Source organism: Mizuhopecten yessoensis, unplaced genomic scaffold (assembly GCF_002113885.1).
Source record: "Mizuhopecten yessoensis strain PY_sf001 unplaced genomic scaffold, ASM211388v2 scaffold11181, whole genome shotgun sequence".
NCBI lineage: Eukaryota > Metazoa > Mollusca > Bivalvia > Pectinida > Pectinidae > Mizuhopecten > Mizuhopecten yessoensis.
This window is the reverse complement of record NW_018408920.1, coordinates 348,200-372,959: the sequence shown is the minus strand read 5'-3', so window position 1 is coordinate 372,959 and position 24,760 is coordinate 348,200. Positions and strand designations below refer to the sequence as shown.

General features: G+C 36.1%; 2 protein-coding genes across 5 annotated transcripts in view; one reads left to right on the top strand and one right to left on the bottom strand.

Annotated features, from left to right (window-relative positions):
* LOC110440417 overlaps window positions 1-3,367 on the bottom strand; it is a 14,265-nt gene extending 10,898 nt beyond the window's left edge. For all 3 annotated transcript variants that reach the window (XM_021483482.1, XM_021483483.1, XM_021483484.1), the window contains exons 1-2: window positions 3,243-3,367; window positions 1,322-1,687 (exon numbers count right to left, since the gene is read on the bottom strand). In XM_021483482.1, coding sequence (XP_021339157.1) covers window positions 1,322-1,600 — 279 coding nt within the window. In that variant the 5' untranslated portion in view covers window positions 1,601-1,687; window positions 3,243-3,367. The remainder of the gene's footprint in view (window positions 1-1,321; window positions 1,688-3,242) is intronic.
* A 1,203-nt stretch (window positions 3,368-4,570) lies between these two features.
* Window positions 4,571-24,760, top strand: part of LOC110440402 (integrin-linked protein kinase-like) — a 28,125-nt gene continuing 7,935 nt past the window's right edge. The window contains exons 1-9 of one of the 2 annotated variants that reach the window (XM_021483456.1): window positions 4,571-4,963; window positions 13,034-13,199; window positions 14,766-14,861; window positions 15,641-15,737; window positions 16,050-16,130; window positions 21,772-21,857; window positions 23,321-23,430; window positions 23,789-23,910; window positions 24,532-24,653. In XM_021483456.1, coding sequence (XP_021339131.1) covers window positions 4,875-4,963; window positions 13,034-13,199; window positions 14,766-14,861; window positions 15,641-15,737; window positions 16,050-16,130; window positions 21,772-21,857; window positions 23,321-23,430; window positions 23,789-23,910; window positions 24,532-24,653 — 969 coding nt within the window. In that variant the 5' untranslated portion in view covers window positions 4,571-4,874. The remainder of the gene's footprint in view (window positions 4,964-13,033; window positions 13,200-14,765; window positions 14,862-15,640; window positions 15,738-16,049; window positions 16,131-21,771; window positions 21,858-23,320; window positions 23,431-23,788; window positions 23,911-24,531; window positions 24,654-24,760) is intronic. The other variant, XM_021483457.1, reaches the window with a different exon arrangement.

The following is a 24,760-nucleotide window of genomic DNA, read 5'->3' as shown; positions in this document are numbered from 1 at the left end:
CATGTTACAGTATGTCATCAACACATCACGTCTGTGGCATGTTACAGTATGTCATCAACACATCACGTCTGTAACATGTTACAGTATGTCATCAACACATCACGTCTGTAACATGTTACAGTATGTCATCAACACATCACGTCTGTGGCATGTTACAGTATGTCATCAACACATCGTTTCCATAAACTTGCCTTTCCCAAAACTGTGTTGATACGTAACTACTAGGTGGTACCTAGGAAGCTGACAAATTTGTTGTCAGCACAAATTCTCACAAATCTCTCATGTCCTGGATCTGGATTCTTATTGCAGGTAACACTAAGCGGCTTCGGCTGTTTATGATCAATAAGTGTGTTGGTAAAGAGAAGCACCATGGCCGATTTCGTTTATCGTGATCCAACTGATTGGACCGATACGACCAGAGCTGTTTGTTTATGAAATAATGTCGGACCTAGTAATATAATGCTGCTTTCAGGCGAGCCTTGACAAAGCTTTACATTTTACATTTACAAACAGCCAGACCGTTTATTCCATAAACGTTCGTCATTTTTAATCGTGACAATGGACATACTTTCTTCCAAATATTTCGAGTTCCTGACAATATATTAAGATTTATCCACTAGTGGTCCAAGAATGACTGTTAGAGACATGTAAACCTTGCATAACCGATCGAAACAGTGTAGTCCAGAATGCGTCCAAGAAATGTCCCCGTGTTGTGGATATTTAATGTTTGTGATGTCTGATGAAGGTATGACAGTAAACATTGTACTATTCGTCGAAACTAACACATAAGCACACTGTTTATTTTGCTTTATGAACCCATATGGAAAACATATTTTCCACCTTGAAGAACATGTTTTGAAATATAAAAAGAACTATCAATCGATGGTTGTCGACGTATATAGCGTTGTTTTTTATAATAAATGTAATACGGCGGCGTGGTGATTAATATGTACTATGGGATTCGGACATAATGAGTTGATACGGAACAAAACATAATACCCCATTTCTAAACGTTGCCAATATTACGAGTGATGTCGGTTCAGTTGTCTAGGCGTGTTTTATTTAAACTGTTGGGGTTACATCCGATGAAGTATTAAAATTATACTTTTGGGGCCGTAGCATTGACAGTGACATTCGCCTTTTGCGACTAACTACGTACTGTACAGCATTTCTGAAAAAAATCTTGGAAAAAGTTGGTGATGTCATATCAGGTATTAAATCTTCGTTTATTGACTGATTCCCTATTACGATCATTACAAAAATCAGATTGCATAACAAATCAACGGAATTGTTTGCTTATTTCTTCCCCCTCTATACAAACCTGTCTGAAGTAGCCTGCATCTTTTTCCCGGTGTCGTCCGTCCGAAGATGCACGTGATTTCACATCACGCGTGTGTGTGGACAGCCTTGACTTATTGTCACGTGATAAGATCCCAGGTCGCATGTTCGCGGCATTTTCCATGGCGGATAACCGACCATCGATGATTGATACTCTGCCTCCAGCTCCGGGACCGTTGAGTCTCGGAATATCCGCGAACGTGACCGGTGTATCCAGCACTTTTCCCTCCGTAACGGACACTGACGGACGAACATCACGCATGAGGGTGTCGGTCAGGTTACCGACCCCTTGAGCGTTAGGCTTGAAAATCTTCTCCAGCTTTAACCTTAAAACTTCACACAGACTCACCTGGGGAAAAAGAATAGGTGACGTGTTTACTGGTATTCAATTTATTCCATTTTGGTTTCTAACACAATGTCGAATTCAAATGATCATGTGAATTTGATGAGGGTTTATTTTATGAGTTTTTGATGATATTTTGATGATTTTTTATAGTCGTCCGGTAATTATCTATATACTGAAGTAAGGTTTGGTGACGGAGTTAACGGGCCGAGTAAAGTTGAAACACGTCTTCATCTAGATATACTAACTCGACCAATACTCATTTAACTGATAGTAATTGGCCGTATATATTTGGAAAGGTTCGTTTTCCTGTTGGTATTTTCTGGTGTAAATCAAAGAGGAACTGTAATGTTTACTACAAAATTCTCCCCGCGAGTGTGTCATATCACCAGTTTCCTCAATATATTCTAAAATTGGTTAAAAAAGTCTATCAAAAATTAGTAGAAAATTTAAATTTTAATATTGATGTCGCCTGATTGATAACAAATTACACATTTCTGAATAGTTACAGCACGAACACCTTATTGGCGAGTTTGATGCTTGTGGTGGTGACTAGGGCAGTCTTACAAGCTGACAATAATAGTCTCGGCCACAGTGTATTGTTAGGCCATCCCTATCAGGGCATCAATGTATAGAGTACAGTGTCATGTGTATCGTTAGTCTTCTGGAGACGAAACAATACAAAAAATAGACAAGTGTTCAGAGCCGATCATTTATCTTCTAACACATTACTACACACAGACTCTTCAGACTTATATGGAGTACAATTTCAATATTGCTTGGTTTATATCAAAAATTCAATCCCGCGTGAAACATTTTAATTAAGGTTAAATATTTCATAAGTTTTTCAACTATTCCTAACTTTATCAAACCTACACGTGTCGAGCGACTTACCTGTAGATCCTGTAGTATTCGCGGTGTTGTTCGTACATCAGTTTGAACTGTATCTGATACATGTTTAGAACACTGATGAGTCGTATGTTTTACCAAAACCAGAGATAGCTGATGTTGAGCGATTCACCGTGCTTAACACTAAATCAGCGAGTGTTCAAATACCCGTAGTTAGATATACTGTTAATTGTCTGCCTGGAATTTATGGCCATAATTTATGAAAATTTAAATCTCTAAACTGTGTCTAAATAATCCGAATAGCTAAGTTATCTAGATTTGGATCAAGTGTGAAATCGGATTTTAACTGTCCAACTTCAAAGGTAGATGTCATTAATGATCACTTACAAAATGTAAAAATTTGGTCTTATGTACAGACAGGACAAGATCTCACGTCACAGAGTGTCGTGGTTGTCAATAAATACACGTCCATCCAAACATAATGATATAGAGTATGCTACAATGTTGAATTCATTAATCCCTTGGTTAGATTCAACTGGAATTTTTTTTTTTTTGACGAAATATTAATATCGATGTTTATACATTGGTAATAAAATTGATATGCATTCATGTATAATTTAAGGGGCGTAGTATTGCAAGCGCAATTTACTATATCGTGAAATATGATAAAATGTAAGTATATGTATATACATATTAGTAATAAAGTACTCACCAATATTGTGTAACATTTTCATAAACGCAGTATCAGGGTCTGGACATTCGCCTGGTTTATGAGTCTGTGAGTACGGCAGCGTTTACGGTTGTATGAACATCACACACCCGTGTTGATATAACGCGGAGCTCTAGCCTACATGTCATTGTGTTACAAAACAATACGCTCATTTAAACTGTAGAAGATAAGACGACCATATATCTAAAGACAAAGCCCGAATACCGAACTACTGTATTAGATAAGAAATAAATGCACACGTGTGTAGATATATAGGGCTACCAACACATATACGTATAACTGAAGGAGTACGTAGAATTTTGTATTTCACATACATTTGTAACTTAGGTGTCTGTCGTATGTATGAGAAAGACTGGCGGCCCGCGACCCACCTGCTGTATGTAGTATATGTATACGTCTCTGATTGGACTGGTATATCTCAATATCAATGGGTTAACAGCAGTTTATTCGAATTAAAACCGGTATTCGTTACTTTTCTATAAACAGGTGAATACACGAACAATTTTATTAAATTAAGATAGTTTGATTCGTCACACAATAGGAAAACAATTCAGCACAATAAAATAAAACATGATATGTTTTCAGGGACAATATCAAAGACATTATTATTATTAATCAAACACAAATAACAGAATCACATGCAAACAATAAAAAAATATCATATAGGGAACAAATCAGCAAGGTTTTATATGCTTTTTTTGTTTTATTCTGTTTAACGCGATTTTAAAACACCATTGATAGTGTTGTTATTTGAGGAAAAATTACCGAAAGCGTTATGAGAAAACGTGTTCAAGCAAGGACTTAGTTAATCTAATTCCGTGGTACAAGTAATCTCGAAGTGCCAAAAGAAACAGCGTTGGTTGTTTAACATAGCGAATTCTAAGAGAGGTTACTACATGTATGGGAAACTACAGTGAACTTCTGTAGAGTTGTTGAAATATAACGGGCTTGTGCAAGTCTATCAGCAGGTGCACGTTCAGAGAGCTTTTTGTCTATATTACGTTGTCTCAGTTGGTTGTTTCATAAAGGGTGATGTTACAAAGAACACTGGCCTGAAAATAAATGTATGCTATGGTGTTTCTGTTGAACTTGTTCATGTAGAGGAAATAGACATTAAATGTTTAGCGTTCCTTAAATATATATAATGACGGCTATAAATTGGTATGTAACGCATACTAAAGCCAAGTCAGTACAATTTGACTTAAGTCAGAAAGAGGACGGCTGAGCAATACTCAAAAGCTGAAACTTTTTTGCATTTTTCTTATACCTAACCCTTTAATTTCCGTTTGGATAGATCTACATTATTTGCATCCACCGGAACCGGGTCCGCTTCGTCGATTAGTTTGCCAGTTTGGTCATATTTTGTATTCAACCAGTTCGACGCGTGCCACGACTATTTACGCTAATGTGCATCTATTTCGAGGACTTAAGCACATCGAACTTTCGAATGAACCTATTTTAAAAATGTTCCGGGAAAGAAAAAGATGAACGCTGTCGGGTGTGCATCCACTCAACAATAATTAGGACCTAGACTTAGGCCTAGTGTGTCGGGACTGCAAGTAACATTACAAACAACAATCGTTTTACTACAACAGATTCTTATTGTGTACAGACATGGACGATATTTTCACACAAGTTAGAGAAGGAAATGCTTTCCATGTTCGAGTATGGCTGGATAACACTGAAAACGACCTGAACCAAGGGTAGGTAGAAAACATGGTCCCGTATTTATCTAACATAACTTCGACCGCTCCCATTTCGACAATCTTACTGATGGGTTTTTTTCGATATCGACATTCTCGCTGCAGTCTTGTTTAATAATTGACCTTTTGTACTTCTTTATTTTCTTGATAGTTCCTTTACTTTTTGAAGTTTACATATTTGTACATCTCCAAGTTGCAATGATTCAGTGGAAGTAGGTCAAATATATTATGTTATGATTGAAAGAGGCCCTGGACGGGATATACCTGGACCTACATTGATCCGGTCTCAGTGTAAGACGTTCTCGTCTCTCGACCAGTTTCTTGGTCGGGTGATTTTAACATACCATATATTTAAGTGGGACAGCAGCAACATCATATGCAAGTCTTCCAAATATTTTGCGAGAGTTGTGAAGTTCGTAATCTCTGGAGACTGATGAAGCTGCCTATTGAACAATATTTCTCATCATTTCCAAATCTATATGCTTTGCTGTTTGCTTCTGTTTTCTCAGACATACGCTACAATATAATAATACGGGGCTACATTTTATGAATACGATTTTGTTTGCAGGACTATTGAGGAAATATATAAGCACAAATTCCGTGATAGGTTAACATTTAAACTGAAAATTCTACATTTTTAAATTGGCTACATTTTAAACTCCTTACCTTCGGTCAGCTGTGTGGAAGTATATATCAACACAACAATTAATGAACCAAACCTATTCTGTAGAACTAGGTTTGGAAACATCTGGGGGTAGCTCATGAAATCTTCTTTAAACTTTTATTTTTATTTTTTAGATATGCTTAAGTTGTCCATCCCCTTATTTTCTGTTTTTTCTTTTTAATTATGCGCAAGTTGTTCGTACCCCTGTCCGTTTATTTTCTTTGGTCAGAAAACTGATTTTTTCTTTTGGCTTGGCCGGGAGTCGAACACTAGACCTTCCGCACATTGAGCGAACATGTTACCGCTCGACTATTGAGGCATCGAAGCTGTCGTCGCGAAAAATTAAACATGAAATTATATGCATTCACATCACAGAAGCAAAAAGCCAGCAGAATCAACTTTCAGTGTACTTGTCTAATCATTGTAATCTTCACTCTGTGTAATTGTCTGTTAGAACAATTGACAAATTGTTGTTATCAGCTTAACATTTACATTGTGGGCTTGAATACATCAATGATCATTCAACTGCAGACATGAACATTACATGTAGGTTAGAAATGGGTGATTGCACAGTCAAAGGTCCAGTCTCTTTCAAAGCATGTGTATACGTAGGTATAGTTAACAGGTGTAAGGGTATAATGACAAGTCTTTAATTTACATTTAAAAAGAAATGTCCACCCTCCAACTAAATGACTGAGTAATTTTTGGCTCTGTGATTCTTTGGCAAAGTTTACAGTCGTGTTAGATAAGGAACACAATTGTATACATATTGTAAATATATAATTTACTATATATACAAAGGGGGGCCACGATGGCCAAGTGGTTAAGGTGTCTGACATTCTGCTACCACTTATAGCCCTCCACCACTCGGAAGCAGGTTCAAGGCCTACGTGGGGCAGTCATCAGGTACTGGGCGAAGGTCAGTGTTTTTTCTCGCGGAACTCCAGCTATCCTCCACCATCAAAACCTAAACATCCAACCTAAAACACAAACCAAACTATACAAAGGTGTACAATCCCAACTATCCGGACTGCCGAGACTACCAGATTTCGGGATTCCCACTAGTGGATTATTTTGACCTACATATTCTGAACCTTTGTAATTGTTAAGTATTTTTCAGGGCTAGTGGAATGAAAGTAACCACTTGACTGTCCCAACAGCTTGAAGGTTTAAAAACATTTCATGTATATCAGGGCTGCAATAATTCAAATTTAATGAAAGTGTACATATACTAAAGGACGTCATTTTAAATACGATTTCTTTTTTAGGTCACCTGAGCTTTAGCTCAAGTGACCTATTGCTATCCGTTTTCGTCCGTCGTCGTCCGTCGTCCGTCGTACGTCGTCCGTCGTCCGTCGTCCGTTAACATTTTACATTTCAAACTTAAAGTCAAGTTCTGCTGGGCCGATTGAACTGAAAGTTGATAGGAATGATCGCCTCATGGTCCTGACAAAGTGTTGTTATTTTTCGGGTCGATCAGAAATCCAATATGGCCGCCACGGCCGCCATTTTGAAAACCTATTTCAAACTTAAAGTCAAGTTCTGCTGGACCGATTGAACTGAAAGTTGGTAGGAATGATCGCCTCATGGTCCTGACAAAGTGTTGTTATTTTTCGGGTCGATCAGAAATCCAATATGGCCGCCACGGCCGCCATTTTGAAAACCTATTTCAAACTTAAAGTCAAGTTCTGCTGGACCGATTGAACTGAAAGTTGGTAGGAATGATCGCCTCATGGTCCTGACAAAGTGTTGTTATTTTTCGGGTCAATCAGAAATACAATTTGGCTGCCATGGCCGCTATTTTGCTACTAAGTTCTAATAGGCCGATCTCACTTAAAATTGGTCTAGGAATGATCAGCTCATGGTCCTGACAAAGTTAAGTTAACATTATACTATTTTTTACTCAAATTGGTACATATTTCAACAACAAAAATAAATACTATAGACTCAGGTGACCGTTAAGGCCCATGGGCCTCTTGTTTCATATTATCAAATGTATTTAAATTAAGTTACAGATTGAAAATGTACAGTGAGTTTATATCATTACATTTATCATTATAGTGTTACCTATTAACTGAAAGCTACATTGACTAATACTGGATACTAGAACTTAGAATACTGTGTTAAAATGTAGGTATTGGTACACATACATACTATATATATAGATCTCCAATATTGTACATGTTATGATTTGTCGATGACCACATTTTGGCAGTTTGAAATTTTTTGAAATTATTACACCCATACATGAAATGACTTTTTCGAACAGTAGATTATTCTATGTTTCACTATTACCATGTTGACTACAAAGACCCTATATATGGTGTATATATAGTAGTGGGCATATAGCATGGCCAGGTGTGCTTTAACTGGGTCAATTACAGGGTGTATTGATGATCGATGTATAGATTCTCTGATATTCAACATTTTATACCAACAAAGATGCCATATATAAAGCGTTGTTTTGCTTTAAATAAATATCTGAGTGTGACAAATCAGAAGAGTGGCTTATATAGAAGTATCTTTTTACTTGTGGGATCAGAGATAGTGTCACTGTGTGTTCACACATAGACTATATAGTGCACACATTATGTGTGTTGAAGAATTGAAATGGTGTACACAGATGCACAAGTCTCGTTGGAGACCTTTGCAGTTTAGTACATATTTAGTTGTACACTCATTGCTAAGTCATAAAGATACAATAAAAATTCTAGAAAGGACCATTGAATTTGATACACTTGTTATTATTAAAAAGCTCTATAAAATACTCATTTTAGTTCATATGATACATACAATGTACAGTAGGTGTTCAGGCCACTGAGGCCAGTGTTTTGACATCATTGACCTGTCTCTTTAAACTTGGCAAGTTTTCCCTCTATACTAGGTTATATCACTGGAGAGATGCCACACAACCTGGTATACTAGATTATCAAATTGTCAAATCAAATGTACAAGATATATCCTATTTATTATTACCAGGAGTAGGTGTATGGTTTATTATGAACATGTAATTGAAGAGGGTTGTTTTTGTTACTGATGATCATGTATTTGTGTATCGGTGCCAATCCTGTACACTGTAAGATACTGCATTAAGGTGCCAATCCTGTACACTGTAAGATACTGCATTAAACTGCTAATTCTTCAGTAACAACAAATTACTGTCTATTTATAGTGTTTGTTTAAATTATTACATCAAGTAAACCTATTGTGTTGGTTAGCAAGGTCACAGGGGTCAAATGTATAAAAAAAAAACACACCTGACAACTTCTGTTGAATGCCGGTAACCAAGAATCCTAAGATACCGGTAATAATATTTGACTTGTAGACCCATATATATTAGATAGATGATGGACTATCAAGAATGTTCAAATTAAAAACCTTGACACACTTTAAGGTCACAAGGGTCTAATATTTCTTTAAATCTTGACAACTTCTTTTAATTTAACCAAGCAATTGTCCTTGGGTGATTATATGTGGCCTACATGTAGTGATGCTTGGATGAATGTGAATGACTTTGAACTGCTTTCAAGGTCACAGGGGTCATGCCAAGAGGTTAGCTGGGTTTAGGTTCAGTAGTGTTGGTCTGCAGCATGCTGGGGTATTAAAGTTAAGTGCTATTATGTTACAGTAGTTTAAATACTGACCTAAAGCTTATACCACTTTCAAGGTCACATGAGTCAAATTGGGAGAGAGAAAAAAATGTTTCTTCTGATTAACCAAGAGTTCTAGAGTCCAAATATTTTGCCTGAACCTAGCTTGCATTGCACGCTGTTGAATTTGTAAAACGATTGTTAGCACCTAATTAAAAGTTGGGTATTATTTGTATTTATTTTATATCATTTAGTTTATTACAAATAAAGCAATGGTGTCAGATCACTAGACTGAGACATTTAAACAGTGGTTATAAAAAAGATGTGTACAATGTGCATGGATTATTTCCAACAGAATAAGAGCTGTGTGTATAGTACTTTATCACTGGGATCTTCACCTAAATGACAAAGGTCAGAGATATGGTAATTAATTGTTAGTAAAACTGTATCTCGGCCATGTTTGTATACCCCCCCCCCCAACTATAAAAACAAGAAGGGTTGATTTTATAGGTTATAGTTATATCGTCTTGATAAACTCTATCAGCATTACCCACAGCGTATTGTAATTGAACCATCGTATTTACCTCAAGGTCAAAGGTCAAACAAGTAATTAATTTTCAGTAAAAAATTGTCTGGCCATAATTCTTAAACTGCTCAAGATATCTTTATGAAAAATGGAGTTTACTAGCATCATTTACTGGTTTTAATAGAGGCCCAGGATAGTAAGTGAGGCAGGTGGTTTAGTTCAATAAATACCTAGCACTGTATATAATGTTTTATAATTTGGTGACTCATGGATTGGAGCATTACAAGAAAAATAAATCGTATTACAAAACCAACCCAGGCATCTACTGGTGAACTTGGAAGCCAGAGTCAGTTCTCAAATTTCCTGGTGTACAATGTATATCTAGATCTGTCTAGCCCCATTTTGACTGGGCAAGCTATAATATCACAAACCTTATTCTTCATACTAGGCCAGGAATGACACCCTATGAATATCATTATGGTTTCCCTAATAAATCATACATATATACCTCTACTGTATATGTGTTTGTACTTGTGTATTGTGAAGGTCACTTGACTCGGTAAACACAATTAACACGTACATATAAAGTTGTAGAGAAAATGTCTAAAGAAAAAAAGTACTGCTTCATAAAAAAGAACTTGCATTATTTAAAGAAAAAAAATGATACAGAATTATATGTATGTCTAGAAGGGTGGTACTTTCGGTCAAGGCAGCACAGTGATGGACTTAACATCCCTGATCTGTGCAGTGGTTGGGACTCCCCCCCGGTGAGGGATATAGCTTCCATCATCGCTGAGGAATGCATCCTTCTCCTAACATCATCTAACAGGAAACGCAACTAGAACACAAACAAAGGGGCTCCCCACAGGATTTAATCTCAGACCTGTAAAAGCCTCACCAGGGGGTAGATCCGGTATCCCATCATTGATAGCTATATAGATGGATGCGATATAGGGATAACCAAGGGCACACAGGGGCCAGAGTTATAGGAATAAACACATGATATACGGGCATTTCAGCGGATTCATGTATACTCAATATGGAGTGATTTATTCCATTCAATCAAATTACAAATTATCAAATTAAATTAAGTATGTTCTCAACTTCAAACTTTAAAACAGAGAACTATTTTCTTAGTGAAGATATTAAAAAAGTTAATGTTCAGTATATAAAAAAATCTTGTATGTTCCTGCTAACCCTAATCTACCTGGTAGGTTTTTGTGCCTACCTTGAAGTTTTTATTTGCATTTATCACTGTTACAGTCAGAACTCCTGCTCTATTATTATAAGCATATAGTAAAACTATAATTTTCTAAAATAAGAAAAATAATCTTACCTTTAGCTACCTATCCTATTTTTTCTGGGGATGATAGGGGAAACCCAACTTCGCGAGCCAAGGGTGTCCAATACAATACACTCCTATTGGGGAAACCTGACTAATGTTTGTTGCCTTGCAGTAAAACGTAAAATAGGATTGTCAGGTAAAAGCATAAGAATATAAAATTATATATTGTTTAGGGATATGCTTCAGGTATACGCTTACCATGCAAAAACAAGCACTGTAGCACTAATACTATGTTGTTGTTTTTCAAGTATAAGGTACTGCACACAGTTATGGCTTGCACTGAAAGCACCACCCAGTAGCCCTGTGTGTTGATTACATAGAAATATTATAAAGTTGGAAAGCACCACCCAGTAGCCCTGTGTGTTGATTACATAGAGATATTATAAAGTTGGAAAGCACCACCCAGTAGCCCTGTGTGTTGATTACATAGAGATATTATAAAGTTGGAAAGCACCACCCAGTAGCCCTGTGTGTTGATTACATAGAGATATTATAAAGTTGGAAAGCACCACCCAGTAGCCCTGTGTGTTGATTACATAGAGATATTATAAAGTTGGAAAGCACCACCCAGTAGCCCTGTGTGTTGATTACATAGAGATATTATAAAGTTGGAAAGCACCACCCAGTAGCCCTGTGTGTTGATTACATAGAGATATTATAAAGTTGGAAAGCACCACCCAGTAGCCCTGTGTGTTGATTACATAGAGATATTATAAAGTTGGAAAGCACCACCCAGTAGCCCTGTGTGTTGATTACATAGAGATATTATAAAGTTGGAAAGCACCACCCAGTAGCCCTGTGTGTTGATTACATAGAGATATTATAAAGTTGGAAAGCACCACCCAGTAGCCCTGTGTGTTGATTACATAGAGATATTATAAAGTTGGAAAGCACCACCCAGTAGCCCTGTGTGTTGATTACATAGAGATATTATAAAGTTGGAAAGCACCACCCAGTAGCCCTGTGTGTTGATTACATAGAGATAAAGTTGGAAAGCACCCTTTGCTATTTTTAGAGTTTTATACAACATGGGTATACATGTAGCAACATTACCTGGGTAATGATGTATAATAAACTTCTATACCAGAGTCAGCAAAGGTTTAGAAAGTTAATATGTTCAAGTGTATTACAGATTGATATTGAACAGGTATTTAATTACATTTAGAGCATGATTTATTTATTTTTGCTTCAGTTTAACCTATGTTACTTATGCAAATACACATAAAGAAACAAACTGGTATAATTAATTATCAATATCATTTAAAAAGTGAATAGCAGTAATGCAATGGAACATATATATACATTACACCCCAAAACCAGAACATTCTGAATATTTCATGAAACCAAAACAAGATCTGTCACAGTGTCGGGAAATATTTCGTTCTCCCAACGTCCCTTTATCGCTATTTGGAGAGTCTGACTATGGCTGAACTTTCATTATAAATGTCAACCATAGAACCGTCACGAAGAAACGCCCCAGGCCTATGGTTTTGGACATTGACAGCGATGAGTTTGTCTTCATCACTTGGCGGGAGGCAGACTTCGTACGATATGTGTACGCGCATATAGTCTGTGGTCAATTTATATAAATTGATGCAATACTGCATATTCTCAATACTTAATGTGTGTATGTTATTAAAATCAGGTCACACTCCATCGGTTTCCGACTGAGATTGTGACAGAAACAGATCACACGACTCGTGGTTGTTGAGTATGGTATTTATTTCACTCTTGTTAGTTAATTTTCAAAAGTTACTGTGTTACAACGAGTGGTTGATGAATATGGTATTTATTTCACTCAAAAAGTTCACAACTTGAGTGAAATAAATACCATATTCAACAACCACTCGTTGTGTAACCTATATATATGGTTATAGTATTAGTACTTTAAGGTTATAGATATATCTCCTTATTATTTGTAAATATCCTACCTATGTTTTTACAGGGATGACCACCGGTTCAGTTTGCTCCACTGGGCGGCCAGAGAGGGGCGTAATAACATTGTGGATATGTTGATACAGCGAGGGGCACGCATCAACGCCACTAACATGGGGGATGACACGGCATTACACCTTGCCGCCAGCCATGGTCACCGTGACATAGCTCTCATGGTAAGAATCAGTACAAGGGCAGACAACTCCATTTGCAGTTTACACCTTGAATTATGTTCCAAAATATGCACTTATGCTATAGATTCAAGGTATGCTGGAAATAGGAAAATTGCATTTACAATTAAATGGGTTTTTTTCGCTGTTAAAATTGAAGTATTTCGGAAAGTTTTGTTCACTTTAATGATTTTCACCAAAATCTGTCTGTATAAAGTACAATTAAGATATACCTATATTATATAGATACTGTACAGGGTAAGAACATTTTCATTCTTGAGTGACAGCTGTATAACGCTACAGTAATTTAATTTTCAATAACTATATAATTCAACCAATGTATTTTTATTCACAATACAAGCCAATTAGGATTAAAATTTATTAAGCAATAAGTATTATTGATAGTTTGAGTAACTGATCAATATCTGTTGATGATTTCACAGCCCTCGAAATGAAAATATAAAAATTATCTTTAATAAATGGAATGAACATGTTACTGAAAGAAGATCTTGCTGAATTTCTAGAAATTGTGGCATAATAGTGTAGAGCAGTGCTTTAACATGATAGTGTAGAACAGGGCTTTAATATGATATCATAGGTGAAATCCGATTAAAGTAACCACATAAATCACTAAAATTGAAAACCATTAGTAAACAGTTGATGACTGGGGTAACAGCCTAACAGGTTTTTCCCCCAAGGTACATGTAAAAGGAAAATTCAGAAACTTTTTCCAACACTAAAACACAATATATATAGAAATTTGATGATGGTAACATAATAACCACAAATGTGAACATTTTTAGAGTAGATAAGTTACTATAATTTAGAACATTTTTAGAGTAGATAAGTTACTATAATTTAGAACATTTTTAGAGTAGATAAGTTACTATAATTTAGAACATTTTTAGAGTAGATAAGTTACTATAATTTAGAACATTTTTAGAGTAGATAAGTTACTATAATTTAGAACATTTTTAGAGTAGATAAGTTACTATAATTTAGAACATTTTTAGAGTAGATAAGTTACTATAATTTAGAACATTTTTAGAGTAGATAAGTTACTATAATTTAGAACATTTTTAGAGTAGATAAGTTACTATAATTTAGAACATTTTTAGAGTAGATAAGTTACTATAATTTAGAACATTTTTAGAGTAGATAAGTTACTATAATTTAGAACATTTTTAGAGTAGATAAGTTACTATAATTTAGAACATTTTATGCCATGGAATCAGCAGTCAACCTCATCACCATCATGATCATGTTTGACTGTCACTCCAATCAAATGCTCACACTAAAGTTGTCGTTTAAATGTCAATGGTCATATGTTCCAAACCCCATCCATAGGTCAATTAAAAATGGACTGAGGACTGGAGTGGTTGATGAATTTGGAGTTTATATTTAAGGTGATATATATGTACCATTGTATAGTGGTATAATTGCTATAACAGTTGACATTATGATTGATAGATTCTTAGGATAGCTTATACTGTATTGTCAATTTGATGAAAGATTGTCAATTTGTTGCAATTACTTAATACTATCACATGACTTTATGCATTATTGTTTCAGCTTCTACACAACAAGGCAAATATCAATGCTGTAAACGAACACGGGAATACACCACTTCACTACGCATGTTTCTGGGGCCAGGACTACGTAGCAGAGGTAGTAATGTCACACTTATAAACATAATAGATCACAGGATTCTGTTACAGTACATGGAAAGTTTAATGGAAAATACAGATTCATGTTTGATGATATGAATTATTTTTAGCCTCCTATCTTTCATTCAAATAAGCCAGTAAGATTGTTTAACTTTCATCATGAAAGATGTTCTTTGCAGAAAACCAAAGGAATGTTTGTATACAGTGTAGTTTCAATAATCTAGCTACCTTGGTTAAAATAGAAGTTGCTGGATTGTAATACACTGTAATATACAATAATAATATACATTATACAACATTTGATATAGCACCCTATCTGGCTAGAATAAGCCACTCTAAAGCGCTTTATAGTACATAGATATATACAATTTTATACAATCAATACAATAAGCATATATACATAACTCAATACATTTTTTGTGCGACAATTAACAAAGTTACTGAGGTAATTTCACGTAGAAAAACATCTAGCCCAAATTTTCCACTAAAAGACTGACCTGATATATATATATATATATCGGGTGGTTGGGTGGTGCAGTGGATAGCGCACTTGCCTTTCACCAAGGCGGCCGGGGTTCGATTCCCCGATCGGACATGANTATAAATAAAGTTTATATATTATATATATAAATATATAGTACCAATAGCTGCATTAAAAAAACTTCACAATAAGTTACAATGCAGCAAAAAGGTTCCTTTACCTTAGAATTAGGACTTTTACATATAAAACAGTATATGACTCAGACTGATCTCAAAACTAGCTTGTTGTTCCACACACAGGATTTTGTCAACAATGGAGCACTTGTTGGGATTGCCAACAAATTTGATGAGACACCTCTGGACAAAGCCAAACTGAGACTAGCTGAGGCATTAAGAGGTAAATGTCGTCTAAACAAATAGCGATAATTGTTTGTATCAGAATAATTTACCAAGTAGACAAACTTCTAACTAAAAGCTTGACCAAACTTTAACATTTACAAAAGAAAGATAAGTACTAAGTAGATGGATATATGCCTAGAGGTTAAAGTTCAACATGGTTAACCAATGAGTATAATGCAAAAATGGGATACATATAATCATTGTCTTACCAACTAGAATTCTCAGATTTGTTTACATGGAATATTTCATGTTTTAATCGTAAACACTCTGCCATGACATCATGACTGTACGGGATGTTGTATTGTTGTAGATCGAGCCTTACAGCTCGGACAAGATCTACAGAAAATCCCATTCAAGGACCGCAGCTGGCTGGGATATAAAACTAGGAGCAGTAAGTGCTGTATGCTTTGTATTGCAAGTATATTAAATTGATGTACACATATTTTATTTGTAAATTGTGATCTTTTATGACAACATTGAATTTAAGATAGCATATATACTGTGCTTGTTAGTTTCTGTTATAGAAAGAACATAAATTGATTACTTTCATCAGGTATAGCTTCAAGGTTTTGACCAGCTTGAGGCAGAATTAGGTTACATTTAAATTTATGTTTTGTAAAATTGTATCATCGATAATTTTCGGTCATCAAAAGTTGCTATTGAATCTTTCATTGTTGATGTAAAAGGGACCCTGATTGAACACCTAATTTGTTTCTTCAGTCTTTCTTTCGGACTGCTGTCATTACGAACGTACATATGTAATCTCATTGTAGAACCCCCCCATTTCATATAATGTATGTGAAATTATTGATCACCTGATTTTGGCCTGTTGTACTTCAGCAACTGTAACAGCACTTAACAAGTAAAATATAAGAACTTCTCAGAAAAAATTGTGAAATTGAAAATATATGCTGTTGATATTGAATTGTGGTTGATTGATTGGGTGTAAATGTATTACAATGTAGTGGTGATATGATTTGGTATGTGCCTTCCTGTTACAGGTCATGCTTCAGTCTCAGGTTGAGCAATCGTTCATTAACAGAAATTATGATAATCATGAACAATTAAACGGTACTACTCATCTTAATACAAATAGTGACTGTACAAATCTTTTGCATTATGCTTCCCTCTCTCAAAAAACAAACAAAAATAGTCCTGATCTTTTACCTGTACTGCCTACTCTGTTAAACAAAAAATGATGGTCCCAATCTCCCACACAAAAAATGATGGTCCCAATCTCCCACACAAAAAATGATGGTCCCAATCTCCCACCCAAAAAATGATGGTCCCAATCTCCCACCCAAAAAATGATGGTTCCAATCTCCCACCCAAAAAATGATGGTCCCAATCTCCCACACAAAAAATGATGCTTCCAATCTCCCACACAAAAAATGATGGTCCCAATCTCCCACACAAAAAAAATGATGGTCCCGATCTCCCACACAAAAAATGATGGTCCCAATCTCCCACACAAAAAATGATGGTCCCAATCTCCCACACAAAAAATGATGGTCCCGATCTCCCACATTACACCACACTCTAGATCTCTCTAGCAAAAACATGACAGTTTCCGATGTCCTACATTCATTGTGCTACATTTTCTCACACACAAACAGAGACAGTGCCCGATCTCTTATATTGTGCTAGTCTACATTTTCTCACACACAAACAGAGACAGTGCCCGATCTCTTATATTGTGCTAGTCTACATTTTCTCACACACAAACAGAGACAGTGCCCGATCTCTTATATTGTGCTAGTCTACATTTTCTCACACACAAACAGAGACAGTGCCCGATCTCTTATATTGTGCTAGTCTACATTTTCTCACACACAAACAGAGACAGTGCCCGATCTCTTATATTGTGCTAGTCTACATTTTCTCACACACAAACAGAGACAGTGCCCGATCTCTTATATTGTGCTAGTCTACATTTTCTCACACACAAACAGAGACAGTGCCCGATCTCTTATATTGTGCTAGTCTACATTTTCTCACACACAAACAGAGACAGTGCCCGATCTCTTATATTGTGCTAGTCTACATTTTCTCACACACAAACAGAGACAGTGCCCGATCTCTTATATTGTGCTAGTCTACATTTTCTCACACACAAACAGAGACAGTGCCCGATCTCTTATATTGTGCTAGTCTACATTTTCTCACACACAAACAGAGACAGTGCCCGATCTCTTATATTGTGCTAGTCTACATTTTCTCACACACAAACAGAGACAGTGCCCGATCTCTTATATTGTGCTAGTCTACATTTTCTCACACACAAACAGAGACAGTGCCCGATCTCTTATATTGTGCTAGTCTACATTTTCTCACACACAAACAGAGACAGTGCCCGATCTCTTATATTGTGCTAGTCTACATTTTCTCACACACAAACAGAGACAGTGCCCGATCTCTTATATTGTGCTAGTCTACATTTTCTCACACACAAACAGAGACAGTGCCCGATCTCTTATATTGTGCTAGTCTACATTTTCTCACACACAAACAGAGACAGTGCCCGATCTCTTATATTGTGCTAGTCTACATTTTCTCACACACAAACAGAGACAGTGCCCGATCTCTTATATTGTGCTAGTCTACATTTTCTCACACACAAACAGAGACAGTGCCCGATCTCTTATATTGTGCTAGTCTACATTTTCTCACACACAAACAGAGACAGTGCCCGATCTCTTATATTGTGCTAGTCTACATTTTCTCACACACAAACAGAGACAGTGCCCGATCTCTTATATTGTGCTAGTCTACATTTTCTCACACACAAACAGAGACAGTGCCCGATCTCTTATATTGTGCTAGTCTACATTTTCTCACACACAAACAGAGACAGTGCCCGATCTCTTATATTGTGCTAGTCTACATTTTCTCACACACAAACAGAGACAGTGCCCGATCTCTTATATTGTGCTAGTCTACATTTTCTCACACACAAACAGAGACAGTGCCCGATCTCTTATATTGTGCTAGTCTACATTTTCTCACACACAAACAGAGACAGTGCCCGATCTCTTATATTGTGCTAGTCTACATTTTCTCACACACAAACAGAGACAGTGCCCGATCTCTTATATTGTGCTAGTCTACATTTTCTCACACACAAACAGAGACAGTGCCCGATCTCTTATATTGTGCTAGTCTACATTTTCTCACACACAAACAGAGACAGTGCCTGATCTCTTATATTGTGCTAGTCTACATTTTCTCACACACAAACAGACAGTGCCCTATCTCTTATATTGTGCTAGTATACATTTTCTCACACACAAACAGGGACAGTGCCCGATCTTTTATATTGTGCTAGTATACATTTTCTCACACACAAACAGAGACAGGGCCCGATCTCTTATATTGTGCTAGTATACATTTTCTCACACACAAACTGAGACAGTGCCTGATCTTTTATATTGTGCTAGTATACATTTTCTCACACACAAACAGAGACAGGGCCCGATCTCTTATATTGTGCTAGTATACATTTTCTCACACACAAACAGAGACAGTGCCCGATCTCTTATATTGTGCTAGTATACAATTTCTTACACACAAACAGAGACAGTGCCTGATCTCTTATATAGTGTTAGTCTACATTTTCTCACACACAAACAGAGACAGTGCCCGATCTCTTATAATCTACTAGTCTACATTTTCTCCCTCACAAACAGAGACAGTGCCCGATCTTTTATATTGTGCTAGTTTACATGTTCTCACACACAGACACAGTGCCCGATCTCTTATAATCTACTAGTCTACATTTTCTCCCTCACAAACAGAGACAGTGCCCGTTCTTTTATATTGTGCTAGTATACAATTTCTTACACACAAACAGAGACCGTGCCTGATCTCTTATATAGTGTTAGTCTACATTTTCTCACACACAAACAGAGACAGTGCCCGATCTTTTATATTGTGCTAGTATACATGTTCTCACACACAGAGACAGTGCCCGATCTCTTATATTGTGCTAGTCTACATTTTCTCAAACACAAACAGAGACAGTGCCAGATCTCTTATATTGTGCTAGTCTACATTTTCTTACACACAAACAGAGACAGTGCCTGATCTATTATATTGTGCTAGTCTACATTTTCTCACACACAAACAGAGACAGTGCTAGATCTCTTATATTGTGCTAGTCTACATTTTCTTACACACAAACAGAGACAGTACAGTGCCTGATCTCTTATATTGTGCTAGTCTACATTTTCTCAAACACAAACAGAGACAGTGCCAGATCTCTTATATTGTGCTAGTCTACATTTTCTCAAACACAAACAGAGACAGTGCCAGATCTCTTATATTGTGCTAGTCTACATTTTCTTACACACAAACAGAGACAGTGCCTGATCTATTATATTGTGCTAGTCTACATTTTCTCACACACAAACAGAGACAGTGCGCGATCTTTTATATTGTGCTAGTATACATGTTCTCACACACAGACACAGTGCCCGATCTCTTATATTGTGCTAGTCTACATTTTCTCACACACAAACAGAGACAGTGCCAGATCTCTTATATTGTGCTAGTCTACATTTTCTTACACACAAACAGAGACAGTGCCTGATCTCTTATATTGTGCTAGTCTACATTTTCTCACACACAAACAGAGACAGTGCCAGATCTCTTATATTGTACTGTCCTCTCTTGTTATATTTCATTATATATGTAACAGATACAGTATAACCAAATATTCAGAAATGGAAAAATTTCAAATACAATACCTTGAGATGTAAACGATGTATGTTTGATATTTGATATATTTTATATATTATGTATCATTAATATATATGCTTTTCATATTAAATTATTATGCATTAATTGTATACCTGGAAACAAGAGATCCATTTTATCTGTCATAACATGTTTGTGAGCTTATGGTAATTACGTGCAGCATCCTCTGGTCTTTCTGTCGTTCAATGTTTTCCTTTAACTGCCTCTACAAATACCCTAGGTCCTAATATTTGGCCCCTAGGTACCTAGAAAAGAGTACTATAAAGTACCTTGAAAAACCTTGACATTCTCTCAAGGTCACAAGGGGCCATATATGTTTAAAACTCTAAACGACATTGTATAAAAAAAATCTAAATTAGAGCCATGATACTTGGATATGTTATGTAGATCAGTACTGCAAATCTTTTCGTACATATTTTGTTCAGATCAAAGGTCAACTTTGAGTGCTGGCTGGGTTCAAAAGTTAACATGGAATGTAACGGGTAAAGGGTTTAAGAATCTTCTTTTTGAGTTCAATGTGGTCCAGTATCCTGACATTTGGCCAGTAGGTATTTTGGATGTAGTGCTAAAGAATATCTTCATGTAAATTACAATAACTTTCTATTAAGGTCACACGGGTCAAATATGTTGTAAACTTCAAATAACATTTTGTTCAGGATCGTAAGGTCTAGAGACATTATAGTTGAGTAAGTTATAATATTATTTATGTGATTTTTGTCTACCATTTTGATTCAACATTTTACAAAGGATGTACATGTGCACAATGCTTTGCATGATGTATACAGAAATGTTTATGTACAGTGAATTGTCATACACTCAAAGATGATATATATTCTACCTGATAGTTATAGTTAGTGTATGTCGAAAGGCTGTCTCCTTGTCTTCGTAGCAACTTACCGTAATTGATGGAGATTAACCAAATGGTGCAGATTTCATGTTTAGACTTAACAAAATCTGAGTGTGATAATTGACTGAATGAATAACCTATGTGCTTTGTGATTCAAATCCTTGTGTGACTATAAAACAAAATGCATCATATAGTTATTTTCATTGTGACTGACTCTGTAATTGTTTTTTATTAATTAACATCAGAAATGTTATATTTTCTTTGAAAATATTTTATCATTTTTTTTGCCATTTCTGTAACAAGTGTAGGAGTGCAACAATTGTATTCTGCTGAACTCCTCCTGAAGTTCCTATAAAAAAACTTGTTTAATGAGTGTCTGTGTATTAAACCTTGATCTTTTTAACAGTATTTTCATTGACTGCTGTTTCAGGAGATGCCTTGTTATCTAGACATACTGGTATAGACATAGCACAGCTCAACCTCAGTAAACCTGTCACCACAACACACTCAGGGGAGGTAAGTCTGTCTCCATATACTCTCGGGGGAGGTAAGTCTGTCTCCATATATTCTCAGGGGAGGTAAGTCTACAGCCATATACTCTCAGGGAAGGTAAGCTTAAGACCATATACTCTCAGGGGAGGTAAGTTAAAGGCATTATACTCTCAGGAGAGGAAAGTCTACGGCCTATACTCTCAGGGGAGGTAAGTCTAACGCCTTATACTTTCAGGGGAGGTAAGTCTTAACGTCATATACTCTCCAGGGAGGTTAGTCTGTCACCATATAGGTAGCAGTATACAGTAGAGGGTTGTTGCCATGGGTGATATTTTTGTTAAATGGCTAACCCCAGTATAATGATATGTGAAAAAAATATGAAAAATAAAACTGTACTAAAATTGGTATAAGCATGATGAAGTGGGCTATGTGAGCTTCACATTTGTAAAAAAGAAAGAAGATTTTTTTGGTTCGAGGATAAAATTTTGGCCATAATCCGTAAGGGTGCGTACACATGAAAAGCTAGCTTTACAGGAGGTAAAATTTTGACAACAGCACACGACGCAAAATTGCAAAAAATCAAGTTTTACAACTTTACTGGGACCCAGATAATTCTGCAACCAGGTAGGTAATCTTTAATTTCAGACAGAGCTTAGGAAAAAAATTACTAGTTGCGGGGGTCAAATTTTGGGTTAAAAATAGCAATTTTTGGCATTTTTTGGTAATTTTTGATGTGGTAACCATGGTTTTCACACAAGTGACATACATAGAAAAAAGAGGTTTATACACTTCTCAGTACTTTATATGTATTGTAAATGTAATGCAGTTTACAAATATATACATGTATACATGTGTTGTGTAGGGTAAATCCGCTGTGTTTACATTTCCTCGACATGTGCCTTGTTTATCAGAGTCGGGCCATTTCTACTGTATACTGCTACCATACTCTCAGGGAGGTAGGTCTGTCACCATATACTCTCAGGGGAGTTAGGTCTGTCACCATATACTCTCAGGGGAGGTAAGTCTGTCACCATATACTCTCAGGGGAGGTATGTCTGTTACCACTACAGAGCACATTCAGGGAAGGTAAAAGTTTTTGGCAAGCCTTAGTGTTATACTTTCAGTACAGAGTAAGAAAACTGTGTCTGACAGTCTTTACAGATCACATGTCAAGGAAGTTATTTAAACAACAGTTCTCAATTTACATATTGAGTTTAGTAAATTTCCTAACATATATTGCTTGTTTATGCTCAAATAGCATAATAGATACATTGTCAACAACCATTTCACTGTGTCATCAGCAGACAAATACCTAATATTCCCTTGAAGTCAGTCTTGTTTTGTAACCACTACACAATCAGGAATCTCTACTCAGTATGTTTGTTATACACCTTGATTTGACTATTTCCTAAGTTTTCGGCATCAGGTGTTGATGACAATGTTATATTGCTGACTGTTATATTGTTGGTATGTACTTCGTTTGGCAGCTCTGGCGGGGACAGTGGCAAGGCAATGATATCGTGGCTAAAATACTCAATGTGAGGGAATGTACAACGCGTAACTCTCGCGACTTTCAGGAGGAATTCCCGCGACTAAGGTAATATTGCACTTCAATAACTCCAATAATTGTACATGTACTGATAAGTTATTGGGCAGCAGAATGTTCATTTAAAATTTTATTTGGTAAAATGAGACTTTTATAAGAAATATGTTGTCCACATGTTCAGTTTAAAAACAAGAAAAGCTTGTTTTATCTGAAGTATGTTTGTAGAAAACAATTCAGAATCAATATTTGTAATGCTGCAAATGTATTTCTATTGCAAATTGGTTGTTGGACAACAAAATGATGGCAGCAACCTGTAAGTAAGAGCAACACAAGCTGATATAATACTTGTACAGATGATAAAGTTTGTTCTTTATGTGAGCTGTTGTGACTGGTGGTTTCTTCTTTTCAGGATCTTTAATAACCCCAATGTGTTGCCAGTCCTGGCTTGTTGTAACCAGCCCCCAAATCTGGTGGTGATCAGCCAGTTCATGCCGTACGGCTCCCTATACAACGTCCTACATGGAGAAACAGGTAGAGTCTTTACCAGTCATCCATAGTTTGTTACAGCTGTAGTTCATTGAGATTCTTATGTACATAATGATGTATTCCTGTTGGAGAACATTGTACAATGTTTGGGAGAGGAGGGGGTTATCTGAACTGGAGAATTGGTTGTATCGTGTATTCCTTGATCATCTTGAATTCGACCTGTTGTCTAACTAGTGTTAATTTCTAACCCTGGCTCAGTAACAATGCACAAAGCTTGTGTTTCATAGGTAGTAAGGAAATAGTTTTAAAAACAGCTTATATCTTTTTTTTAATTACTTCTAAAAATAATATGACAAAAATGTGAATACATTATTTGTGTTTTTGACTTCTGAAGTGCATTTGATTATATGACATTTAGTTTTGTTAAATAATTGTTATATGTAAAGACTTGTTTGTTGTCAGAGGATTTTAATCAAGATTTTACAAGTCCTACAAGTTTGAATTAAAACATTAGTGCTAGATAGACTTTGCTGTACTGTAATAGTGTTGAGACATTAGTGTTAGATAGACTTGGCTGTACTGTAATAGTGTTGTGACATTAGTGTTAGATAGACTTGGCTGTACTGTAATAGTGTTGTGACATTAGACTCTCCTGTTTCGTTACAGGTATAGTTCTAGATCAGAACCAGACATTGCGGTTTGCCATTGATGTCGCTCGTGGCATGGAGTTTCTGCACTCAATGGATCCCCTTATCCCAAATCTCCTCCTTACCAGTAAACATGTTATGGTAAGTAAAATAGAGTAATCTCCCTTGACATCCTAGAACATAACTTGTCTTACAACTGACTAAGTTAGATTTTAAGCTACTTGTAAGTCAGTTGTAAAGGAGAATTA